Source organism: Mercurialis annua, linkage group LG4 (assembly GCF_937616625.2).
Source record: "Mercurialis annua linkage group LG4, ddMerAnnu1.2, whole genome shotgun sequence".
NCBI classification, from domain to species: Eukaryota; Viridiplantae; Streptophyta; class Magnoliopsida; order Malpighiales; family Euphorbiaceae; genus Mercurialis; species Mercurialis annua.
The window spans coordinates 38,455,504-38,479,196 of record NC_065573.1 but is presented as its reverse complement, the minus strand read 5'-3'; the positions used below and the strand labels follow the sequence as shown (position 1 = coordinate 38,479,196).

The 23,693-nt window shown below is 33.8% G+C and overlaps 5 protein-coding genes across 6 annotated transcripts; 2 read left to right on the top strand and 3 right to left on the bottom strand.

Annotated features, from left to right (window-relative positions):
- The first annotated feature begins 4,831 nt into the window (after positions 1 to 4,831).
- LOC126677959 (cucumisin-like) lies at positions 4,832 to 9,395 on the top strand. Its single transcript, XM_050372781.2, has 9 exons — positions 4,832 to 5,244; positions 5,471 to 5,559; positions 6,032 to 6,129; positions 6,257 to 6,397; positions 6,504 to 6,606; positions 6,855 to 7,368; positions 7,546 to 7,868; positions 7,966 to 8,291; positions 8,550 to 9,395. Exons 1-9 carry the CDS (start codon positions 5,161 to 5,163, stop codon positions 9,185 to 9,187), a joined length of 2,316 nt encoding a protein of 771 aa, XP_050228738.2. The 5' UTR covers positions 4,832 to 5,160; the 3' UTR covers positions 9,188 to 9,395.
- A 215-nt stretch (positions 9,396 to 9,610) lies between these two features.
- Positions 9,611 to 11,114, bottom strand: LOC126677960 (bifunctional dTDP-4-dehydrorhamnose 3,5-epimerase/dTDP-4-dehydrorhamnose reductase). Its single transcript, XM_050372782.2, has 2 exons — positions 10,527 to 11,114; positions 9,611 to 10,328 (listed from the first exon to the last, which is right to left on the bottom strand). The coding sequence occupies exons 1-2, from the start codon at positions 10,971 to 10,973 to the stop codon at positions 9,876 to 9,878; spliced, it is 900 nt and encodes a 299-aa protein (XP_050228739.1). The 5' UTR covers positions 10,974 to 11,114; the 3' UTR covers positions 9,611 to 9,875.
- Positions 11,115 to 12,153: 1,039 nt separating this feature from the next.
- LOC126678771 (histone H4) lies at positions 12,154 to 12,621 on the bottom strand. Its single transcript, XM_050373674.2, has one exon. It carries the CDS (start codon positions 12,542 to 12,544, stop codon positions 12,233 to 12,235), a length of 312 nt encoding a protein of 103 aa, XP_050229631.1. The 5' UTR covers positions 12,545 to 12,621; the 3' UTR covers positions 12,154 to 12,232.
- Positions 12,622 to 14,264: 1,643 nt separating this feature from the next.
- Positions 14,265 to 16,262, top strand: LOC126678770 (54S ribosomal protein L24, mitochondrial-like). 2 transcript variants are annotated; one of them, XM_050373672.2, is made up of 3 exons: positions 14,265 to 14,370; positions 14,536 to 14,791; positions 15,665 to 16,262. In XM_050373672.2, the coding sequence occupies exons 2-3, from the start codon at positions 14,595 to 14,597 to the stop codon at positions 16,101 to 16,103; spliced, it is 636 nt and encodes a 211-aa protein (XP_050229629.1). In that variant the 5' UTR covers positions 14,265 to 14,370; positions 14,536 to 14,594; the 3' UTR covers positions 16,104 to 16,262. The 2 variants fall into 2 exon arrangements, with proteins under 2 accessions (XP_050229629.1, XP_050229630.1); XM_050373673.2 differs by having other exon boundaries at positions 14,296 to 14,370; positions 14,563 to 14,791.
- Positions 16,263 to 17,535: 1,273 nt separating this feature from the next.
- LOC126678768 (phospholipase D beta 1-like) lies at positions 17,536 to 23,400 on the bottom strand. The gene is made up of 10 exons (XM_050373670.2): positions 21,850 to 23,400; positions 21,004 to 21,120; positions 20,107 to 20,301; positions 19,432 to 19,683; positions 19,277 to 19,345; positions 19,017 to 19,164; positions 18,787 to 18,935; positions 18,470 to 18,649; positions 18,147 to 18,344; positions 17,536 to 18,057 (listed from the first exon to the last, which is right to left on the bottom strand). The coding sequence occupies exons 1-10, from the start codon at positions 22,813 to 22,815 to the stop codon at positions 17,764 to 17,766; spliced, it is 2,568 nt and encodes an 855-aa protein (XP_050229627.1). The 5' UTR covers positions 22,816 to 23,400; the 3' UTR covers positions 17,536 to 17,763.
- Between the last annotated feature and the right edge of the window lie 293 nt (positions 23,401 to 23,693).

Here is a 23,693-nt window from a genome sequence, read left to right as displayed (position 1 = left end):
GTTCTTGAAAATGTGAACCTTAGAACTCTACTGTTGTAATATGCGCAAAACTAGCTAACACAAACTGTTGACTAGAAAGCTTGATGCAAAAACTTGTTGACGAAGAAAATTTTGAAGCTGAGCTTCAAAACTGTAGAAATAATAAATTGTATCATATCATTCCATGTTGATCTCCCATATTTCATTTAGTAATAATAACCTTTTGAATTTTTCTAAACAGTATATCAACAGATTCCAAATCCTCACATTATTTCTTGCGAACCGAATTATCTCACTCGAGTTGAAATATATCCTTTTAAAACTCTCATTAAAAGAAGCTAATCTCTTACTATAATTTAATTTACTTAAATGTTAGTTATACTGGTTCATCAGTCGCTTATGTCACATACTTATTTTTATTATTCATTACTGCAATACTCTAATCTAATGGTGGTATAATGAGTTATCCATGTTTTACAATATTTTTTAGAGTATGGTAAATTGTAGAAAATGACACTTTTTACTACCATAGTTTACCCCAATATCTCAACCATTTAAAAAATATGTTAATGTGGACACTGTTTATATTAAAATGTCCAACTTTAGCTTAAATGCATGTTATCTAACAAAAAATGGTACATGAAATGCCTGATAAATATAGAAAAAGAAAAACGAAACTTGGATGATTAAATTCATGAAATTGATATGTGGAAAGTCTTCATTCGTTAGGCATGAAATAATATTTACACGAATCAAGTTTGTCCGTAAAATTATAAACTATCCACATATTACGTGACTCTTGATATATAATTATATAAATTTTAATATTATTTATTTTTAAATACTATGTTAATATTATTAAGTTATCTTAAAGCAACATTTCCAAAAAATAATAGAGAGAGTATATAAAAGTAAAAAGATTAACTAATAATAATAAAAAACAGAAAAAATTACACCCATGGTAAATGGACATTTCTATTATTTATCGTGGGTGTAATTTAAAAAAAAATACTATATTAAATACAAAATTATAATTGTCACGACCCAAATTATTGAGCCGCGACCGGCGCTAGGAAACGGAGTGGTAGCTCCGGAACCCGTAGCAAGCCTTAAATCACTATAAATTTTTCGCAAATAATAAACAAATAACATAAAGCAACAGAATCAAGTATACATAATATGTTTACACAAACATTTACACTAACTGTTCCGTTATCCTCGCGGGCTTTAGTTACCGTACCTCGTACGAACTGGCCTCGCGGTACTATATCCATCAGTTAGTGTATCCAACATATCACCGGCATCTGGTGCCGTGAATGAAACATAAAACACGTAGCCTATCAAAACATATAAACAGGACAGCAAGTAATATGAACAATCAAAATGTACTGCTGCCTAGGCTACGACTCTGTCAACACGGGACCACTACTGCAGCATTCACAGAAGTCAGAAACTATACATACACAGCTCACTTCTGGACTTCAAAATCGGCCTCTAGCTAGGTCCACAAACTAAGCACCTGAAAGAGATCAAAGGTGAGGGGTCAGTATTTGGGAAAATACTGAGTGAGTTTGCATTTACTAACGGTATTATTATAAAAACATAGCATCGCATTTCAATAAAACAATAATATAAAACATATAAACAGGTATTTGATCCGTACGAAACTAATATCCTAGCATGCGACACATTTCTCAAATAATCATTATCATTCAACCCAATCGTAAATATCAATCGCGAGTCTAACTCGCTGGTGGCCCAGCCACTAGATACGGGGACTCCAGACTACACCGTAGCCGAGTACTCACTCGTATCAAAAACCCAATCGTATATATCAATCGCGAGTCTAACTCGCTGGTGGCCCAGCCACACATAAATTTTTTAATCATCAACAGCTCCCAGCTGTGTCAAGTCATTTTTCAAATGCAAATATACTAGACTGACTCGATACTGGTGATCACACAGCCTATTGACACCCAATAGGTAGCTAGTTTCTTCGGATCGCATATTAGTTCTCGTATATAAAAATTAATAAAACATATAACATTTCAATCAATTATATATAATGCGATGCATGTAAACAGTATATATATATATCTATACAAAATAACTTTATATGTATAATACACGAAAGTAAAGTGCAACTCACCGTGACCGCAATCCAATCACAAATATGGTCGATGAAATGATATGCCCTTGCTATCCCACGTCTACTGACCTCTCTGCTCTGACACGTCTGATAAATAATTAATGTTTAATGATTAGACGTGAATCTCGTATTCCTATACGTATAATACTTTTAAGTTTTAGGGTTTAGTTTCATTTCGATGAAGTTTTAAGGAGTTTCCAAGGCAATGTGCAGGTGCTGCCTGCACACTGACACTGTTTAGTAAAATGACGATCTCTCCCAATTGAACCGTTGGATCGACATGAAATTTGACAGACGCGTTCCTAAGAGGCAAATCTATAAACTGACCGTTGGGATTTTGAATCTGCCAAGTTTAGGGTAGTGTGCGAACGCACACCCTAAAATTCAGGGAGTGTGCGAACGCACACTCATGACAGCCCCCCGGAAAGTCGTTTTCCGGGGTTTTTCAACCATCCCGACGTGCTATACATTCAACTATACAAAACCCGCATCTCGGTTTTCATTAAAACGCTATAATAACTTCAAAAACGTCGAATTCAATCCTAAAACTTAATTCCATCAAAACAGCCAATAAATCCTATTTTTGTACCAATTCTCGAGATATTTACCTTGATTTGATGCTCGGGATTGATAGAGGATTTGATTCTGAAGAAATTGCCGCGAAAATCGCTCGAATCGGACGTCGAACGGCGAAACGACGGTATCGTCGAAGGTTTTCTCATATCTCTCGATCCTTCCTTCTGCTCTCTAATTCATATTTCATTTTCTTATATTTCTTGGCTAAAATGCCACTTTAGTCCTTGTTCTTTTTGTTTACTATCATTTATCCTTTAAACTTTTCTTTTGTACGATTTAGTCCATAACTAAATCGATAAACTCTTAAATTATTACTGTTACATATTATTTATATCCGATAAATAATACGAAGCTCGATATTAACACTTTCCCGTCAAAATCCAATATTTTTATTTCCGACACAAAGTGGCTAAATTACCACTTTGGTCCCTGTACTTTATTTTGGACTTTTCTTGACATTTTTCCTCTTAATTCCAATTCTAACTTTAGAATTGAAATTTTTAACCTTAATTTTCTCATAGTTAATTTCTCAAAACCGACCTACTTGAAACTTATTTACTTTATCTTTTCAGAAATTCTTCTGATATCACCACTCTAGCGAATCAAAACTGGACACGTGGTCCAATTAGCTAATTAAATATTTTGGGGTATTACAATAATATTATTAGTGTTTGATTTTTTTAAAGTTAGTATATAACGTTTTAAAAGAAAATCAGATGAACAATTTAAATCATTATGTTGATCACTATAAAGTTAAAAATAATTTTAAATTTGCTGATATGATTTGCATTTCAATTTCACCTATAAAAGTGTATAGTTGCACACAAAATTATAATATTTTTAATAACATAATGAAAATTTCAGTGCAAACGTGATAATTTTAACATTTCGTAATAATAACTAATTTTAATATTTTGTTGTAATTTTATTTTATTTTCAATCAATTTGATTATCTCAGTTGTTCACCTTAATACAATGTCTATTAGTTTTGTTTGAATTTTCTAGTTATTTTATTTTCAATTTTTTTAACTTCAATCATCAAAAAAGTTAGAGAATTTATAATCAGATGTTAATGTTATTTTTGATTTTTTAAATATTATAAGTTAAATATGAAATTATGAAAAACGGGTTTTTCCAACTGCGGAATTAGTATATAAATTCAAGTAAAAATCGAAACAATTAAATTGATTTGAATTTTATTTGGCTAAAATTGCAACGAAACATTAGATTAGGCTATTAATTCAAAGATTAAAAGTTCAGGATAAAACTACGACAATCACATTTATATATCAAAATGATAAACAATCATATGTCATGTTTACATCAATTATTAAAGTTTCCAACAGAAAAATGGTGTCTTTTACATTACTGAACTAAGACCCTCATTGATTTCATGGCATCATATGCTTTAATTACAGCCTCTAGACATATTTCTTTTAAGAATTTGATAAGATATCTTTCAAAAACTTGTGATTCTGTGAACTTGAGTTGTAATACTACAACAGATGATAGCGAGGAAATGCTTCACTTTTGATTTGATAAACATGTCGATATTTATATGGCTTTGAAGCTAATCGTGCCAGAATCTGAGTTTAGAGAATAAAATTTTAACTTGGTTTGATTATTTTTTATTTTTTTAAGATAAAATTGCAATAATATTCAATTCCTTTAATATTTAAAAAATAAATCAACTGCATCAATTTATTTATCGCGTAATTACTCATCATTAATTATTAAATATGAACTCATAAATAAATCAGTTTACTTAAAATACGATTGAAATTATTATTTTTCATATTTTGACTATGGAAGATATTGCATTTTTTAATTTAAATGAAATAGATCAAGAAAATAATTAGAAAGAGATAATAAAATTTAATTTAAATTTTTAATTAGGTTCTAGTTTTTAAGAGAGAATGAAAGAAATAATGCGTCAAAAGAACTTGTTGTTTATTTGAAGGGCAGAATAAAATTAGAACGACGTCATTTTACTATTAAAATTTTGTACAAAAAACAAAACTATGTTATTGGCTTGTAGTGCACATACGAAGAACGATTCATTTAGGAGCAATAAAATGTAACATTATTGATAAATTAATCACATGAAATTCAAGCCAATAACTATAGGTGACTTGTTACATGTGACATTTTTACTACATTGGACTATACAGATGTTGATGTCACATAGCTACAATATAGTTTGATGAATTGAAACATGTCCAAAAAAAATTGTAAAACATAACTTGAACCAAAATTAACAAATACAAGATGTTAATTTACACACATTGATCACAACGATCTGATTAATGATTTTGGCGACAACCACAAGACCTTGCCGATCACAATGAAACTGATTATATTTGCGTTAATAACAATATTTAGATTTGCTAATATAAATACCATTATCACTAATTAGCTTTAAACACATCAATCAAAAAAATTTAATTTAAATCAAAATGGCCAAGGCAGGGCTGGTTTCTCTTCTTTACACATTGTTGCTAGCTGCATTTTTTATGCATTGCCATGGCAACGAGAAGAAGGTACCATGGACCAGCTCATTATTTCATTTCTGAGTTTGAAGTATATGATAGTCTATAGTAGTATTCTTTTATCGGAAAATTGGTCGGTGTTTTAAACTACGATAAAAATGATAGTTTATATTTTAAATTACTAAACCGAAAGTTCGTATTAAAATTACAAACTACGTTACAAGTCACGATATATTTTATAATTAACCCTTTGTTTTGTGTTCATATAAATGTATAGGTTCACATTGTCTATATGGGAAACCGCCCTCATGGAGATTTGTCTGCTCAGGCCATCCACCATTCCATGCTAAAAAATGTTCTTGGAAGGTTAATTCATACTCATGAATAAAATTTATAATCTTAAATTGCAGTTATTCGCCTGCGTGATACCATATTTTTACCACTAAATTTAATTTGGTACCAAAACATTAATTAGTATTTAAATGATACTGTAAATTTAATTTGCACATCAAACGACTGATCTTTGGACAAATTCAGCATGATGCACGCTTATATGACATACATTAATTGGGAAAATATCCTTATTTTCAAATGTCATATCAGTATATATTTTCATGAACTTGTCTATCGCCTCAAATATAAATTTCTTAAATTTACGGTATTACTTCGATATAAATTAAAATCTGGTATTAAATTAATACTGTAGGTAAAAATTTGGTACGATACACAGACTAATAATAACTCATTAAATTGCATAAACATATATAATTATGAAGTGCAGCCTGATTCTGTTTCATTATAAATTATAATTATGAACTTATTTTTCCCTATGACACAGTACTTCAGCAGCAAAGGAGTCGTTAATCTATAGTTATGGAAGGAGTTTCAATGGATTTGCAGCTAAATTATCTGATGACGAAGTCGAAAAGCTCTCAGGTTTAACTTTTAAATAACTAGTTATTCCCCATGTTGCACTGAAAAAACTTGTGGAGTATTACGTTTCGGCATTTCATTTAATTTTCAAAAATGTTTCTAAAACTCCGAAACTTTAAATTGCTTGCAGAAACGGAAGGTGTAATCTCAGTGATGCCCAATCACATATTCAAAATTCATACTACAAGATCATGGGATTTCACAGGTTTCTCCAAGCCAAAACTTTCTGGCTCACTGCAAGGAGATGTCGTTATTGGTCTTCTAGACACAGGTATTTTTATTACATCTTATAACATTTCCCAAATCATTAGAAATATAGAAATACATGATTAATTATCTGCTAATCGAAAACTTTCGATTTCTTTAATAATATGCAGGAGTGTGGCCAGAATCTGAAAGCTTTAGTGATGATGGAATGAGTCCTCCACCATCTAAATGGAAAGGAACTTGCCAAGGAGAAGGAAACTTTACTTGCAACAAGTGAGCTCACTTTCTCCAGCTATGTTGCACGGAAACTTTTCGAGTCTTATGTTTTAGCCTTTTATTTTCACGTTCGGACATACTTTTGAAACTACGAAATTTCATATTCATAAGTGTTTTTATAAAAAATTATGATTTGTTTGTTTTGGCGTTTTCTGTTTCAGCATTTCCGTTTCCATATAGCATGGGAAAAATACTTTTCATTCAGTTCAGAATAAACCTGACGCTGAAATATTTCATAATTGTAGCAAGATCATCGGAGCAAGGTACTATAACAGTGAGGGCGAGTATTATGAAACCGACTTCAAATCCCCAAGAGACTCAGAAGGACACGGGTCCCACACTGCTTCGACTTCAGCCGGACGAGAAGTGCAAGGGGCAAGTTACTTGGGTCTAGCAGAAGGAGTTGCAAGAGGTGGCGTCCCATATGCCAGAATTTCCGTATACAAAGTCTGCTGGTCTTTTGGATGTGCTTCAGCAGATATTCTTGCTGCCTTTGATGATGCTATAGCAGATGGAGTAGACATTATATCCGTATCCCTCGGTTCTTTCATGGCATTCCCATATATGGAGGACCCAATTGCTATTGGTTCGTTCCATGCCATGAAATACGGTATCCTGACATCGAATTCTGCCGGAAATTCTGGACCTTTTCCTTACTCTGTCTCTAATGTCGCACCTTGGACATTGACTGTTGCTGCCAGCACAATTGACAGGAAATTCCTTGCCAATGTTGCTCTTGGCAATGGAAAAGTCATCAGTGTGAGTTTCACATATGATCTATGTAGCATGGAAACAAAAACACTAAATCTGAGAAAATGTCGAATAGACGGAACAAAAAAACATAGGACTCATGAAGTTTTCATGCAATTTAAAATAAGAGTACATCAGTTTTGTATGTTATGTAATTAATTTTTTTTTTCTGGTGATAAATTTCAGGGATTATCCGTTAATAGCTTTGTACTCAACAGTACATACCCATTGATTTGGGGAGGAGATGCAGCAAACTACTCTGCTGGAGCGGATCCTGAAATTGCAAAAATGTGCATTACGGGTGCGATGAATTCGCAGATTGTACAAGGAAAGATTGTTTTCTGTGAAACAATTTGGGATGGTTCAGGTATTCTGTTAGCTAATGGAGTTGGTACTATAATGGCTGATTCAGAGTACAGCAAAGATTTTGCTTTCAGCTATCCGTTACCAGCAACGGTAATTACTACAGAAGACGGCCAAGACATTATGGATTACATCACTTCTACAGAGTAATAAGCATTTTCTTAACTCTTAATCTAACTAAGTATTCAATTTCGGAAAAGAATACTGTAAACAAATAAAACTAAAGTAAGATTTCATTTACAGGTATCCAATTGCTACGATTCTGGTTAGTGAGCAATGGTCAGATATCATGGCACCCTCTGTGGTTTCCTTCTCTTCTAGAGGACCCAACCCTATTAGCCCTGACATTCTGAAGCCTGATCTGACTGCACCCGGTGTGGACATTCTAGCTGCCTGGTCTCCTGTGTCGCCGCCTTCTATCTACGAGGACGACACTCGAAGTGTGAATTTCAACATAATCTCAGGTACATCCATGTCGTGCCCGCACGCTAGTGGTGCTGCTGCTTATGTCAAGGCTGCTCATCCTAACTGGTCCGCTGCTGCCGTTAAATCAGCCCTCATGACTACAGGTACTGCTTTAATCCATGCTGCGCAGAAACTTCTCCATTTTTATGTCCCCGTTCATTTTCAAGTTCAAAAACATTCTGATATTCTAAAATTTTATATTTATATCTTCTTTTTGTAAAAGATGTTATTTTACTGTTTTCTTTTCAAGAAATCTAATGTTGACGTTTGTTTCCGTCCTATATAGATTAATAACAAATCTGACATAGTGAGATCGATTTAGCACCATCGATCACTAACCTACTCATATTTTCGTTGAATAGCTTATGTCATGGACTCGAGAAAGAACTCAGATCTTGAGTTTGCTTATGGGTCGGGTCACATAAATCCTGAGGCAGCAACAAAACCTGGACTTGTTTACGATGCATCTGAAGCAGATTACATTAACTTCCTATGCAAGCAAGGTTACAACACTACCACTCTAAGACTGATCACCGGCGACAACAGCAGCATTTGCAACACCACTGATCTGGGAAGAGCTTGGGATCTTAATTACCCAAGTTTCTCCGTCGCAGTTGAAGATGGGCAGCCGATTCAGGCAACGTTTACAAGAACAGTTACAAATGTTGGCCAACCTAACTCAACTTACGGTCTGAGCATGGAAGTTCCAAGTACTATTAGTGTGACCGTCGAGCCAGCTCTCTTGTCATTCTCTTACTTCGGAGAGACTAAAACATTTACCGTCAAGGTTAACGGCCCGGAAATGTCGCAGCAGCCAATCATCTCAGGTGCGATCATGTGGAATGATGGAAATAATACGGTTAGAAGTCCACTAGTAGTATACAATATACTCCCTGGTGCTGCATATTCTCCTCCTTACACCAACAATATGCAAAAGAAATCATTCAAACTCAAAGGTTCTTCAATGTATCACAAGAGTGGAATCCTCGGACGCAACTAATTAAGCGAGTCTCAATAACTTGGGAAATTCTACTATGTCAGATTAAATTTACTACAGTGTCGAAATACAAAGTAATAAGAAAAATCTCTCTGTTATAGCTACTAAGTGGGTAAGAGAGGTTATGAGATCAAACATTTCATATTATTCAACAATAAACTACCTTATAATTAAAAATATTTAGCCATATGTGCCTGTCGTGACAGCTTTAAATTGCAATAAAATATTATCTCAGTGAAAAAAAAGTAGTCATCAGATGAGCAGTAAAATAAAATTTGTGCAAAAGAAAATTGTTCGTTAAAGACTACACACCTTTGAATGATTCAGAAAACTCAAGATGATGAAACATCCTCCTGTAGAATAGACAAGTAATTGTATAGCAAGCAAATTGAATGCTGAAATTCAAAGGACATATCTATCAACGGATTAGCAAAAGATAAACTTAATGTACTTCAAAAAAATATATTCTATAACTCGATACATCATTTCCGACTAATTTATTAAACATCAAGTTACAAATACAACTTTCAAACATCAATAGCTGCAATCATGCTTCGCAATATTGGAAAGGAACAAAAAAACAAGATGTAACAATAAATAACATTAAGAGAAAAAAAACAAAAATTTCAACCATACACTTCAAATACTGGCGCCATTCGCATCCGGACACGCAAGTAACTAGAGAGATTCCTTAAGCCGCAGCAGTTTTCTGATTTGGCTTGAATACATACTTGATAAGTGACTCCTTGATAGGCAACATTTCGGGGAATTCCTTACTCAACTTGCTAGCATCAAGCTCGTTATTACTCCTTGGAGCGACAATTACTTTTGCCTGCTCCTCGAGATTGAAGTTTTTCCATGTGAAGTTGGGGTCAATATAATCGCGATACATCTCTAAAATCTCATTGTGACTAACCACTCCGGGGTTTGTAAAGTTCCAAATTCCAGTGAGGTTTCTCTTCGCCATCTCAATAGAAATGGGAAGCAATTCATCCAAGATTGTCATCGAGTTGGGAATGTCAACCACCTTCTCGTATCGAGTAATCTTGGTAATGAAGTTTCGAGGATTGGCTAAATCAACGGAAATCGGCATTCTCACACGCAATGTACACACATTCTCATAATTCTTGAGCAACTCTTCCACCTTTACAAAAATTGCAAAATGAGCACAAATCACAATATAATGCTAATTTACACCATAAATTTGTAAAGAATGTGCAATTAACACCAAAGTATCCTAAAGTCTACATTAACATTCACAAATTTCAACAGAATTAGTACTAATTAGGCATAAATTTAATTAGATTCATGATAAAATTAACCAGATCCGAATAGAACTTACCATGGCCTTAGTTTTGGAATAAAAGGATCCGACAAAATTCGGAGTATCCTCTTCTTTAAACCCGACACCCGACCCAAGAGTATGCTTATCATCATACTCAAAAATGCAACCGGTAGCATAGTTAATGAGAATCAAACCTTTGTCCCGACAGACGTCAGCTAACGTTAACGTGCCAACCACATTAGTCCTGATAGTCTCGACCTTATGCGATTCGCACCAGTCCACGTTTGGACGTCCAGTAACGCCGGCAGCGTTAAAAACGTGAGTGGGGTTGATTGAAGCGACGTCGTTCTCTAGTGATGCGCGATTCTCGAGACGGCCGTTGCCGTAAACATATTCAATACCTTGTGATTCACATAGCTTGCCTAGGAGTCCACCGATCCACCCTGTTCGACCGTAGATTAGGAACTTGAACGGCTTGGCGGCGGTGCCGTTTTGGAAAACCATGTTGAGGAGGAAATGAGGTGAAAAAAATGGGGGGATCTGAGATTGGATCTAATAGTGTGCGTTGAGATTTGCGAGTTATTATGATTAATATATATAGAGGAGGGCGGAGATATTATTAGCAGGTGTATTTGGACAGTGATGGAGGGTGTGAATTTTAAATCATTTATGGTAAGAAAGTGGAGCACCCCTCTTACATACTCCGTTTTTTTTTACTCCTTTCCTTTTTTTTTATTATAGAGATAAATTTAATTAACACATTTCCTTTTAAATTTGTAATTTTTGTGAAAAAAATATTTGTTCTCAATATTTATCTTTTATTTCAATTTGACTAACTTGCAGAAAACTTATTTAATTTTTAAAATTAATTTAATTATATTTACGTGTCAATTGGATGAATAAGTTTTCAAATTTAGAATGAAAATTGTCAATCTGCATGTGATATACACATAGTTTGGATATATCAATTTTAGAAATATTAAATATAGTTTAAAGAATTAAATAAATTGATCAAATTAGAATAAACTTCCAATAAAGTATCAAAAATAATAAAAAACTAAGCTTTTCAACAACATTAGACTTAATAATTTCATTTTCATTCAATATAGATAAATAAATTACAGTAAGAATAAAATAATTATATAATGGCTTGGTTTCTTTTTGACCAATTTCATAGAATTGATTATTTTAATAATTCATAACAATTAAAGAGAGTGAATTGGTCCTTTGTTCATTCTTTTATTTGCGATGGCAATTATTACATTTTGCAAATTTCTAGTGGAATTTTAGTTTATTTAATAACTGAATAAAAATAATAGTCATTTATTCCGCCATGAGAAGTGAACAAACTGTCCAAAAAACAATGTAATTTTAATTTTTAATATTGTCCTCTACTCCATGACAAATGAAACCTTCAAATTTAGCACGTAAATACAAGAGAGCGTCCAGAAATTCAAAATTTCAATTAAAAAACATAAAGCACCGTCCAAAATCAAATGAAAGTCTGAAAAAATAAATACCACACTCTAGATTTACATAAACAAACACTCTCACAAGTTTGAGTGGGATCCATGTATCATTTAAATTATGTAAAAACAATCCCACCGTTAACGCCTAATTCCTTCAGATCTAAGAAAAAGCAAGCAAGAGACAGCTGAAAATCAATTAAAAAAGCATCGCTAACTAATTGAAAATCACCAGATTTGAATTAAAATTGAAACAACTTCGATTACAGATCCAGATTAACTAATTTAATTTACAATCTAACCGCCAAAGCCATAAAGAGTACGGCCTTGTCGTTTAAGAGCATAAACGACATCCATAGCAGTAACAGTCTTCCTCCTAGCATGCTCAGTGTAAGTAACAGCGTCGCGAATCACATTCTCAAGAAAGATCTTCAATACGCCTCTGGTTTCTTCGTAAATCAAACCGCTGATACGCTTCACGCCTCCCCTACGAGCCAGACGCCGAATCGCCGGCTTGGTGATTCCCTGAATGTTATCCCGGAGAACTTTCCTGTGCCTCTTGGCTCCTCCCTTTCCCAATCCTTTGCCTCCCTTTCCTCTTCCTGACATTTTTGAAACGCTCTGCTTTTGATTTGCTTAATTAATTTTGATGTTGGAGAAGACGGTGATGTTAGGGTTTACTGGATTGGGGATTTTTATAGTGGCGAGATTGGATTTCAAACTTCTTCAAATTTTGAGCGCTAAAAGTGAAACGATAGTACCGCGGGTTGGACTAATTTTGTGGCCGTTCGATTCATTTTCATCCAACGGTTGTTAAGTTCGATCCGTGTTTACTTCATTGCGGATTGCCACGCTGGACTGAAATCAATGACTGGGAAGCTGGAAGCATAATGAAGTGTCGTTTTATGTTAGTGATTTTTGTCCGTCAATTTTATTTTTTATTTTTGACAAAGATTTTTGTTCGTCGATAACAATAGGTTTTGTTAATATGATACTTACTAATCCTAGGGAAAAATTTACTTTAACTAGCAGATTGGTTACAAAAATTGAAAATGAATTCTCTTTAACTAAACCAAAAAAATATATGAATTTTTTACAGTTTATTGATTCAATAATTTTAGAATTTTACGATTCTTTTCATTTCAATTGACTTCTAATTGACAGCATTATTTTTATTTGTTTAAATTCGAGGATAGGAGCTATTAATTTTAGTGTTGCATTGGACCGATTATTATAGAGGCAATAATAATTTGAACATCAATGGAAGAAGTGTTGTCTACAACATATAGTCATCTAATATCGGTTCTCATTGATGCCGTCAATTCTTTTTCAAACTCGGTAGAGATGTTGGAATAGTATTAGAAGACATTCCTAACAAATTTGGTTTGAATATGTTAAACAGAACCTATTATATCGGTTCAAAGACAAGGAAGGTCCAGAAGGGTCGAAGAAACTTATTTAAATTTTGAGACTCGTGAAAGTTAATAGCTTAACATTTCACTTCAAAAGGAGATTTAGTCTTATTATAAACTTCTTAAGAATAGTAACTGGACCTAAATTATAATTTTAGATTATGATGGTTACAAATGGACGAATATTTATTTATATTTTTTTTATCATTCAATCAATCACAAACCAAAGACATGCGTTTTTATCCAACAATTCCCATATTGTTCTTCATTTAAGAATATATTTGATATTAATTTCGCTTAGATTTCTAAACCTCCATATTAATTTTTATAGTAAATTTTGTTAGCTTAAAGCGTTATGTGATTGTAAACACTAGTTCATTTTAAAACATCAAGTCTAAACAATACTCATTCAAAAATTAAAAAAATTCAAAAAAAAAATTATTTTTGTGCGAGCATCTTTTGGCGACTTCATAAGGGACTCGTTTATGGTTAGCACAAAAATTGACATTTCCAAACACCATTACATCCAAACTCGTTTATGGTTAGCACAAAAATAGACATTACAATCACATATAACGAGTATCATGGTGTACATCAAGAATCAAATTGTTTTTAAAACATAAAGTCCCACTCTCTCGAGTCTCAAAAAATGATAAAACTACTAATCGACCAACCAATTAATATGTAACTCACTCCCGTGACACTAAACACAATCAATAATCAGTAAGCAATTAATAGTCCAACTCAACAGTTACCTAACTTGACTACCATGTAAGTATGTTTTATCGGAAAACCTCCCGTCGTTATAAAATTGAAGTTCAGTCATCAAATTGAAAAGTAAAATAAATTCGGTAATTAAATTAAAACGAAACAAATTTTGATGATAAAAATGTAATAAATGTGAAAGTTTGGTACTCCGATAGTCAATTATCCATCCCAGAATATTTCCAATTTGTCAGGGCTTAGGGTTTCAGCTCCTCTTCAGATGTTCAAGAGCAAAATCAATACGATCCTTGTAAAAAGGTACCATCTTTGTTCCATTTTCACTTTCTCATTTCTGATTTTGCTACAATTTTCGCTTCATTTTTTAATGTTATCATAATTATGATCTGGGCCTTTCAAAAAATCTGTTACTTTATTTAAGCTCTTATGAAGTGAAAATTGTCCTTCTTTTTCTAAAAAAACTAGCTGCTTCTTCATTCTGTACATCGGAAGATTAGCTAAAGAGGCGAGAGAGTGATTAAACGATGGCGTTTAGAGGGAAGGAGATGATGAAGAAGGTACTAAAGAAGGCAGGGGAGAGCAACTTAACTCCTAAAGTTAAGGAATCTCTCAAGAAATGCATACCTGATAACAAGCTTGTTATGGGCAGAGCCAAGCGCGGTATGTTTGCCGGCAAACACATTCAATTTGGCAATCAAATCAGTGAAGATGGCGGTAACAAGTTCGTTCCTTTTCTCTCAAATATTTCTTCATTACGAATTCAATCTCAATAATACATAACTGGAGTTTGAATGGTTCTGGTGTCTTCGCAAGAAAAATGGCCAGTCTTAATAAGTTTGTAGTAGGGTTAGTCTGACAGGCAATGTGCTTACAAGTATTTGAAATGTTATTATACTCGGAAGTTGGAATGAGTTAATTATGGAACATACTGAAGCTTGTTTGTCCTTGTTGTACGACTGAATTCAAATGAAGTCTAGCTTATATGATTGATGCTCTTGATTGATTACATGACTGTTATTTTTGTCGTGAGTTGCCAATTCTCTGAATTCTCCTTAAATATGGCAGCTTGAATGTTTTTGTTCTTTGTAAGCAGGTTTCTGATTAAATGTACTTAAATTTCTGTTCGAGCAATTTGATATTGAATAGTATTGGCTTATCTTTTGTTTATCCTGTATCTTGTTTGGTTGAAGATCATCTGTGGCATGGCAAATGTACTAGAAGATATATGATCCATAAGTTTCTTATTCACGCTGCTGTAAAATGTCTGTTGGAATTTTACTTTCATTCTAATTAACAGAATTAGATGCCTATTATACGTGCTTGTCTGAGTATTAAATGTTATTGCTTCATCTATTTTTCTCTTGATATCTGCATTATATTTGAAGATATAGCAGTTTATGAGATGATATGAAGCTTTTTGACCTTTCTGAAGATGTGGCACAAAATTGTTTGGATGTTTGGATTGAAAGAAACGAATCCGTATAGCCAACCCAATTAACTCGGGATTAAGTCTTAGTTGAACTGAGTTGAATTGCGTATTAACTATTAAATGATGCTAAAGTTAATCTTGTGCATTGGTGAATGATGATAATAGGTCTAAGAGGACTTGGAAGCCAAACGTCCAGGAGAAGAGGCTCTTTAGTTACATCCTAGATCGCCACATCCGAGTCAAAATAACAACTTATGCCCTTCGTTGCATAGACAAGGCAGGAGGGATTGACGAGTATCTGTTGAAAACTCCATATCAGAAAATGGATACAGACATCGGCCTCTTCTGGAAGGCTAAGATCGAAAAACTCTATGAAGATCTTGGGAACAAAGAAGTAATCTTCTTTTCACCCGAAGATGAAGCGAACTTCGAACAGGGTTTCAAAGATTTAAAATTATCGGAACGAGAAGCTCGTAAGGAATTCAGAAAAGAGATGTACGCTAAATTGTCGAAAGAGAAGCATACCGACGAACAAAGAAGCTACATCAGTTTTGTCTTAGCGGGCGCTGACGATTATCCTGATAAAATGGTGGCTAACTATTGAATTTTAACCTGAAGATGTTCACTTTTTTTATATTTTTACATGGATCCGTTCTATCAAACACTTGTAATCTTCTATTGTACTGATTATGATTTTTTTTTTCTTCATTACAATCAAATTTAGGAGTATTTTGTTTGTACTTTTAGTACTAAAGTTTTTCAACATACTGCTCCCATGTAAGCAACCGTTTTTATTTTTTAGATTAGTTTTTTTCTGATGATTTTTTGTTTGGGTTTCTTTATGTTAATGTATTCTTAGTTGAAAGTTTAAATTTTTCCCTCTCTTGTACTTTATGTTTCTGTAATTGATAGTTAAAAGCTTGTGTCTTTTTTGTGTTTCTGGTTTGGATTTTGTATTAAGGGTTTGAGAGTTTAGAGTATTTGATTGTTGTAGGCTATATGATTGTGTTTAGTTCTAATTCTTTTATGCATACTGTAGTCATGATTGAGGAATCTTTGTTCTTGTTGAAATTGACAGATTTTTTGTTTGAATAATTGTTAAAAAAGTTAATCTTTTGATTAGTGCAACTTAATTTCTTGTAATTTGGAAGATTTATGATGAAGGATTGATCACATTTCTTTGCATTCAAATTTGTCTGCTAAAATTGTTCGGTAATTGGTTAAGAGTGGATGTTTTAAATTTCAGATCTCTTGAAAGAATTTATTTTTGTGCCAGACTCTCATTAATACAGTAAATTCCTTCTCTAATATTTATAGAATTCTCACCGTTTGGATCGATGGATTTTAAACGATGGATTCTAAACAATCCATGGATTTTGACAAAATCCATCGTTTGCCTAGAAAAAAATTTAGTAAAATCCATGGATTTATAAATTCCCTCATTTTCTACAATCCATCATTTTTGAGGGTTTTGATTTCCCACCTACTAGGTGGGAAAGTCCAAATCCATCATTTTTTATAAATGATGGATTGTTATACTATTTAATTGTTTCCATAAATAATGTTAAAAATCAATTGATTTTGTTTTCAATCCAAACGATGGAATTTTAAAATCTATGGATTTAAATTCCATTGATTTAGAATCCATCGATTTTGTTAAAATCCATGGATTTTAAAAACCCTCAATCCAAACGGTAGAGTAATTTTGAAAAACATTCTTAGTAAAAGTCAATACCTTCTCTAATATTGATAGAAATCTCAGAGTAATATTGAAAAACATTTCTTAGTAAATTACATTTGAATATTTTTTTTTTGAATATGTTAACCGCAAATGTAATTGAATGGTTCATTTAATTATTAGAAAAAGCCGATTGACCACTTTTACGGTATTCATCATTTTGTTGTGGAATAGCTCACTCAAATTTTTAAAGTGTCATTCAATCCTCTATTTTTCACATCTCATTAAATGAGATTTAGCCTTTTGAACAAAAAACAAAAAAGACAAACCAAGAAAACAGCAGCGTGCAAAATCAAAATAAATGGTTTGAAACAGTATTTATACAACTTTATAAATCAATATACAATAAAATAATTTACAAATTACATGGAAAAACACAAAAAAGAATGATTAATAAGTGAACCCTTTAACTAAATCATTTTCTTGTTCTAAAAAAAGCAGACCATTTTCTAAAATAAATTGTTTAAACTAAAGAAGTGTCTTCCAGTTGATAAAAACAATCATATAGCAGAACAAATGTAGCATCTCAGATTGTGAGATTTTCTTGGATGGCTGTGAATGAGCCTAGTATGTTACCACCAACATCTGGAAATGTTTCACTGCCTTGTAAAGCTTTGACCTTACCTGTCCGATCAACTTCGACCGGATACTTTAAGAGATGACCCTTCATTTCTGTTACTTCATCTGATGCAAACTGTTTCCAATTCTTTTCACCGTGGAGCCTTATGCGCCTTACGCACTCGAGAGTCTCAGGTTGCTCAAAGCATTCTTCTAGTCCTCCGATATGTTCTGCCCACAGTGACATCCTATATCCATATATCTGAAATCATACGGAAAATATCAGCTTCGCCGGTACTGTAATCTATAAATGGAAAGTTCCGTTTCGAAAAGAAAAGAAAAAGGTTGCACCTGCCCACGTGGGTGATAGTGTTGGCTTGCTAAGGTATGGTGAGGCTGGTATGCACCCATTGCTATCTCGGTGTCTCTGGTACCGTCCATGGATCGTTGATTAATATTTGCAGATCCTATTATTACATACTCGTCGTCCGCTATCATTCCTTTGGAATGAATATAAATCTGAAATCTTCTATTCTTCTGACATAATGCCTGTTTAATATTAACAAACAAGGACGAGATGTAGAACAATTAGTTTACCAAATATGTCGGGCAAACGACAAGTATTGAAAATGCGAAAATATGGTTGCTAATATTATATGCAGACAAATAGATACCTGAGGAGTGTTTGCAGCATTGGGACCTGGAGCATTGTTGCAACTGTTTTCTCTATCAAATGCCTCGCGATTCCCTAAACAGAAGAAATTCAAGTAGTCTTGCGGCTCAAAGGTATTCTCAAGTCCTTTCTCCACCAAAGCCTTGTAAATTGTTTCGTACATCATTTGCATTGTTCTCGACTGCAGCAAGTAACATTTTAGAGTTAGTTAAGAAATGCCGATGAGCCATTTGTGTCATCTCAGCTACGAGACACGTCTCTGAATTTATCAAAAGTTTGGAAGTTAGAAGTACTTTTCAGAAAGTGATTAGATCCTACCTGCCAATACAGAATCCTCTGTGTAGGAGCGCCTGTAGGAACACCTTCTGGCCACATAGGGATAAGAATATAGGCAGAAAATCTCTCGTTTGCTTTGATTTTGTTGGCAATTTTAAGAGCAATCTCCATCGGTATTAAGTTGTTTGCGCCTGCAAATAATAGCCACCCATGTTACAGTTGCACCCGGGAAGAGTAGTATTGGTTCTAGCTGAAAGTATGGAGTTACTCACCTAAATCCTTGTGAGCATCCCAGTTATACGATGATCCAAGAAAGTATTGGTTCTCTATATAGATGAAATTTTGGGCTGCACGGATTGCCTTAACATATGCGGTATGTATACTCATATCTATTAGTACATTCTTCCCACATAACAGATTCTGATAAGATGTAATAAAAAAAATAGAGATTATTTAATTGAATTACACGTTGATGTCTATATATGAAATGAAAAGAAAAGGATCTCCAAACTCCAAAGAGATGTTTACTTACCCTGCTTGGTGCGTCCTTTGGTTCATCTGGAAAGCCGCTGACGGAACTAGAATCAATTGAACGGAAAACCTATAATATAATTCTTGAGAAATTTAGTAAACAGAAATAAATAATAAAAATAATTGAGAACAATAGCTAACTAACATCAAACATACCTGAACATGCCAACACTCGGGGTCATTTTCATCCTGACAAGAAGATTCTGCAATCCCGATGATTTCCGGGATTCTTTCAAATCTGAGCAATGCATCGTCAAATGATGACCCCTTCAACTTATTAATACCACGAGGCTTTGAAGCCCTTAACCAACGTTCCTCAAAATTGTTGAGGACGTCATAGGCTGCAGGGCCATCAATTTTACAGTGCAAATCATGCCATGGTTCTCTTAAACAGCCAACACCAGGCTCCTGATTAGCGATAACAGAAACAAGATATTAAGCATTATTACTATGAATTTAATATTTATTCTTCATTTCTTGGTCCTATTTATTGTGTATTCTGAAGGGAATAGAAAGGCAGCTAGCATTAACGTTGACTATAATAATTTAAAAATTGATATTTGATGCGTAGCAATGAAGAATCTCATTTGGAAGCAGCAATAGAAATTACACATGTCTTGAATCCAAGTGATTGTGCTCTATTATATATACCCAGAACCTTGGATAACCAACCTACATAAAATACTGATGATGTGTGCGGTGTTTAGTTATACCTTCAATGGAATCATTTGAATACACATAAAAGTGAGAAATATTTCAATGCAGCTCAAGAAGATGAAAAAATTTCATGAAGAGAATTGAGAGTAATCAAGTCTATTAGCCAAAACTTACCGCAAATGTCGGGTTATGGAAATCATCTCTGTGCACGGTTTCTAATGTCCTAAAAAGAGCATGATGTGGCGTATCATATCGGCCCTTACACAAATCAAGGCCTCCAACAAAAGCTATGATCTTTCTTTTATGGTGAGCGGCATCAGCATCCACTATAACTGTTTTCTGGTGATGGGTATAGATTGTTCCAACTTCCTGATAGACAGAATCAAAAGATCTTGAAGTTCAGAGCAGGTAGCTTTCATAACAATTAAAATCTAAATTATGCATTTAAAAAACATACATATACAAACACAAACTATATGTGCCTGTGATTAGAAGATTTCATACATAGAAAATGAATGTGATGTCAACGGAAATGCCAGGATTCTGAAGAAAAATAATACTAATAGGCCAAAGCCCAGATGTCAAAATAATTGCCTTATCATGAAAGATGAGCTACTATGACATAGCAGTATCAATTTCAGCATACTTCTGAAAGTAGCTGAATCTCTTGTAGGTTAGGAGTTGGTCCATGATGTTTCAGGTTTTACCTTGTTTATCTACGTTGTATACATGAGAAATATTTGACAGAGATTAGTCAAATAACAGCCATTAATTAACGGAATATTTCAGAGAAATGATTATTTAACTTTGAGCAACTTTTGTCCTGCAGATGACTTGCACTTGCCCATTTTGCGGTTTTACAGCAGAAAATTTGAAAATTTAAACATAAAAATTCACTCAGAATAGCAGATAAGTATTCAATTTCAATACACCAATTTGCTTTGCTTAACAAGACAAACTCTGGTACTAAATTGGCAGCAGAGAAACTAATGGACAGGGAGCCTTTCATGAAACAATAAAACAAAATACATTTAGACATAAATAAATGCATAATGTCGAGTTATATCTCACCTGCTTTTTCATGAAGCTGTGTCCTTTTCCAGCAGATCGAGGGCAAAGTAGCACTTGCACCGAAGAGTGCTTAAAAAACCGGCGAGTTTCCTCATCATTTGTATTCATGATCCCCTCCTATATATGATAGATTTTAATCAAAACCTATTAAAGTACTCAATATTTTAACTGTCAAGCTAAGTGATACAACCATATCATACAAGTATAAAACAACACATTGTCACGTATCCACGATGAACATTTTCCACATGTCTCTAAACACTGTATCACAGGAACAGGAATCATCCACATATTTATCTAGACCAGTCTATGAATTTATCAACTTAGTCACAGGAATCCTAAACATACGTTTCTAAAAATATGTAAGACATTGTTTCACGAATGGAAATAAGCAATGACTTATATACATCTTAGCTTGATTATCAAGTTGGTGGTCAAAGGAATATCTGATGTCAATCATCTGTAAAGCTCAATGACAGACTAAAGGTGAAAATTAAGCTTAGTAAAAAAACAGATCACTACTTTCATAATGCCATGCTTGATTGCAATAAATGCAACGAAAGAACTTCAAGGTCCTCTTAGTAAATAAAAACTACAAAGACCAAACCTGCAAAAAATATTGTTGTGGGTTCTCCAACATTGAGTCAAACCTTCAATTTTTGAAAATCAATGCTGCATAAAATGCCTCTTGATTAGAGAAAAAAATTGCCACCATTAAATTCATGTCGAAGATAGAAAAGTAAAACCAGCAAGAACAACTACTTAGTCATGAAAAATTAGTCCAAACAAAGCCTAAGAGCCAAAAACAGCAGCGTAATTTATGAAAGTAAGGCTTGAGCTTATTACCGTTTTATAACCCAAAATACTCCTAGAAGTAGGATCATCCCATACGAGGAGAAGAACTCTCACACCTTCCTGAGATTTTACTTTAAGAAGATCACCCAATGTACAATCCTTTCCATCCTGTCCATCTCGAACCAATCTAACAAGGTGGTAAACAGACCAGCCAGTAATGTAGATCAAACGTCGAGCCTGACTAATAGCATTAAAAATGTCAAGCCAGCAAGTTCCATGTTCGTACTGAACATGACTGTCTAGCCTCACATCAGGTAGGCTACCATCTTGAACATGAGCATCTTGATAAAGTGTAACTTTACCACCTCTCCTGAGAGGAAAGTATGTACCTGGAACCCCTTTATAATCAGGACCAGAACCTACTCCATGCTTATAAATGCCAATTTTCTCTACAGGAGTAAACTGAATCGATAGGGTCAATTCAGCTCCAGGCTTGCACGGCTTTCCATTACTACCGAGAATCGGAAAACTACCTTCAATTTTCACTCCACTACATAGCTGATGTGCTGGAATTCCCACAGCACCTATAATCTGTGACCCAACTACATCATTATCTTTAACAACAAAATGAACCTCTGAAGCATAATGTGCAACAGGAACATCAAAATGCTGCATCCAGACAGGATTCTCGCTATTATTAATGACATAGGTCCTACCAACAACAGCACCAGATACCGAAACAGTGACATACGGATCGCTGGTTATCTTGTTGCTTACATGCCCCTCAATTTTCTTGGTAACTCTGACAGGCAACTTGGAAAACACATCCCCTAATGTTTTATGAAACATATCCATGTTCGGAAGGTTTTTAGCTTCCTTAATGACTATATCTAGATTACCATGTAAAAGCAAAACTTTGATTGACCCCAAATTGGTCCTGAAAGGCAATTCTTCCTGACTCTGAGTATGGTGTGAGCCACCATAAGAAAATGTGTGATCAATAACAGTTTTAGCCATCACAGATCAACTGAACAACACTGTCTAATACTTCCTATCTCTAAATAAAAGAACACCCAAATTTGAAAATTGCTCAAGAACAGCAAAAAAATCTTAAATATAAAATCTTGACAAAACCCAAGTTTATAGAAAAAATTCAGGTTGAAAAAGATGGGGGAGTTGTGAGATAAATATTGAGAGTAGAAAACAGAAAAAATCAGATTTGAATGAGTAAAAGAACGCACACTAAGGTGGCTTGAAATTGTGATATGTAATGTGGAAACTGAATAAAGAAATGAAAAAAAAATAAAGGAGAGAGACAAGAGGATTCCTAAAATCCATAGCTTCCATAATTAAAATATTAGGAAATGAATGACAAGTTGTAATAATAAAAAAAAGAGAGAGAGTTGACCAGTAATAATGGAGACTTGAGAATCTGGTTGTTGTCTCCGTCACTGATGGATCGGTTTCTTGATGTAAGAAAATGGTAAGAAAAATCAAATTTGTTAGGTAGCAGCCAACCAGAAGATGAAAGAAAATTCAATTTTAGCGCGTTTTTTTTTGGGTATTTCTACCGTTGCAGCCATTAGGTTTCCAATCGTAGCAATTATTGGCTGCAAAATGAGGAATCCAGTTTTTTTGTTACTTTTACATTTATTTTGGAAAAAATGCTATTTAACCCATCTATTTTAATCCATTTTGTACCATTTTACATAGCATGTCAAAATATATATTTCAATCCCTCTCTTTTTAATTGATCCGCCCATTATAAAATAGATGGATTAAATAGCATAACTCGTATTTTTGGATTAAATTTAGTTATGTCACTAAAATAATTGATAACAGATCTTGGCTTTAAATTGATAGAAGTAGCCAAAAGATGCATATAATACCCTTGA

Excerpts from the sequence above, each read along its gene's own strand:
- LOC126677959 (XM_050372781.2), top strand. The coding sequence starts at position 5,161 with ATGGCCAAGGCAGGGCTGGTTTCTCTTCTTTACACATTGTTGCTAGCT. Across the intron at positions 6,130-6,256 it reads CGAAGTCGAAAAGCTCTCAG|AAACGGAAGGTGTAATCTCA; the intron begins GTTTAACTTTTA and ends AATTGCTTGCAG. Across the intron at positions 7,869-7,965 it reads GATTACATCACTTCTACAGA|GTATCCAATTGCTACGATTC; the intron begins GTAATAAGCATT and ends TTTCATTTACAG.
- LOC126677960 (XM_050372782.2), bottom strand. The coding sequence starts at position 10,973 with ATGGTTTTCCAAAACGGCACCGCCGCCAAGCCGTTCAAGTTCCTAATC. Across the intron at positions 10,329-10,526 it reads ATTCCAAAACTAAGGCCATG|GTGGAAGAGTTGCTCAAGAA; the intron begins GTAAGTTCTATT and ends ATTTTTGTAAAG.
- LOC126678771 (XM_050373674.2), bottom strand. The coding sequence starts at position 12,544 with ATGTCAGGAAGAGGAAAGGGAGGCAAAGGATTGGGAAAGGGAGGAGCC.
- LOC126678770 (XM_050373672.2), top strand. The coding sequence starts at position 14,595 with ATGGCGTTTAGAGGGAAGGAGATGATGAAGAAGGTACTAAAGAAGGCA. Across the intron at positions 14,792-15,664 it reads AGTGAAGATGGCGGTAACAA|GTCTAAGAGGACTTGGAAGC; the intron begins GTTCGTTCCTTT and ends TGATGATAATAG.
- LOC126678768 (XM_050373670.2), bottom strand. The coding sequence starts at position 22,815 with ATGGCTAAAACTGTTATTGATCACACATTTTCTTATGGTGGCTCACAC. Across the intron at positions 19,684-20,106 it reads TCCATAACCCGACATTTGCG|GAGCCTGGTGTTGGCTGTTT; the intron begins GTAAGTTTTGGC and ends ATCGCTAATCAG. Across the intron at positions 18,650-18,786 it reads AGAGGATTCTGTATTGGCAG|TCGAGAACAATGCAAATGAT; the intron begins GTAGGATCTAAT and ends TACTTGCTGCAG.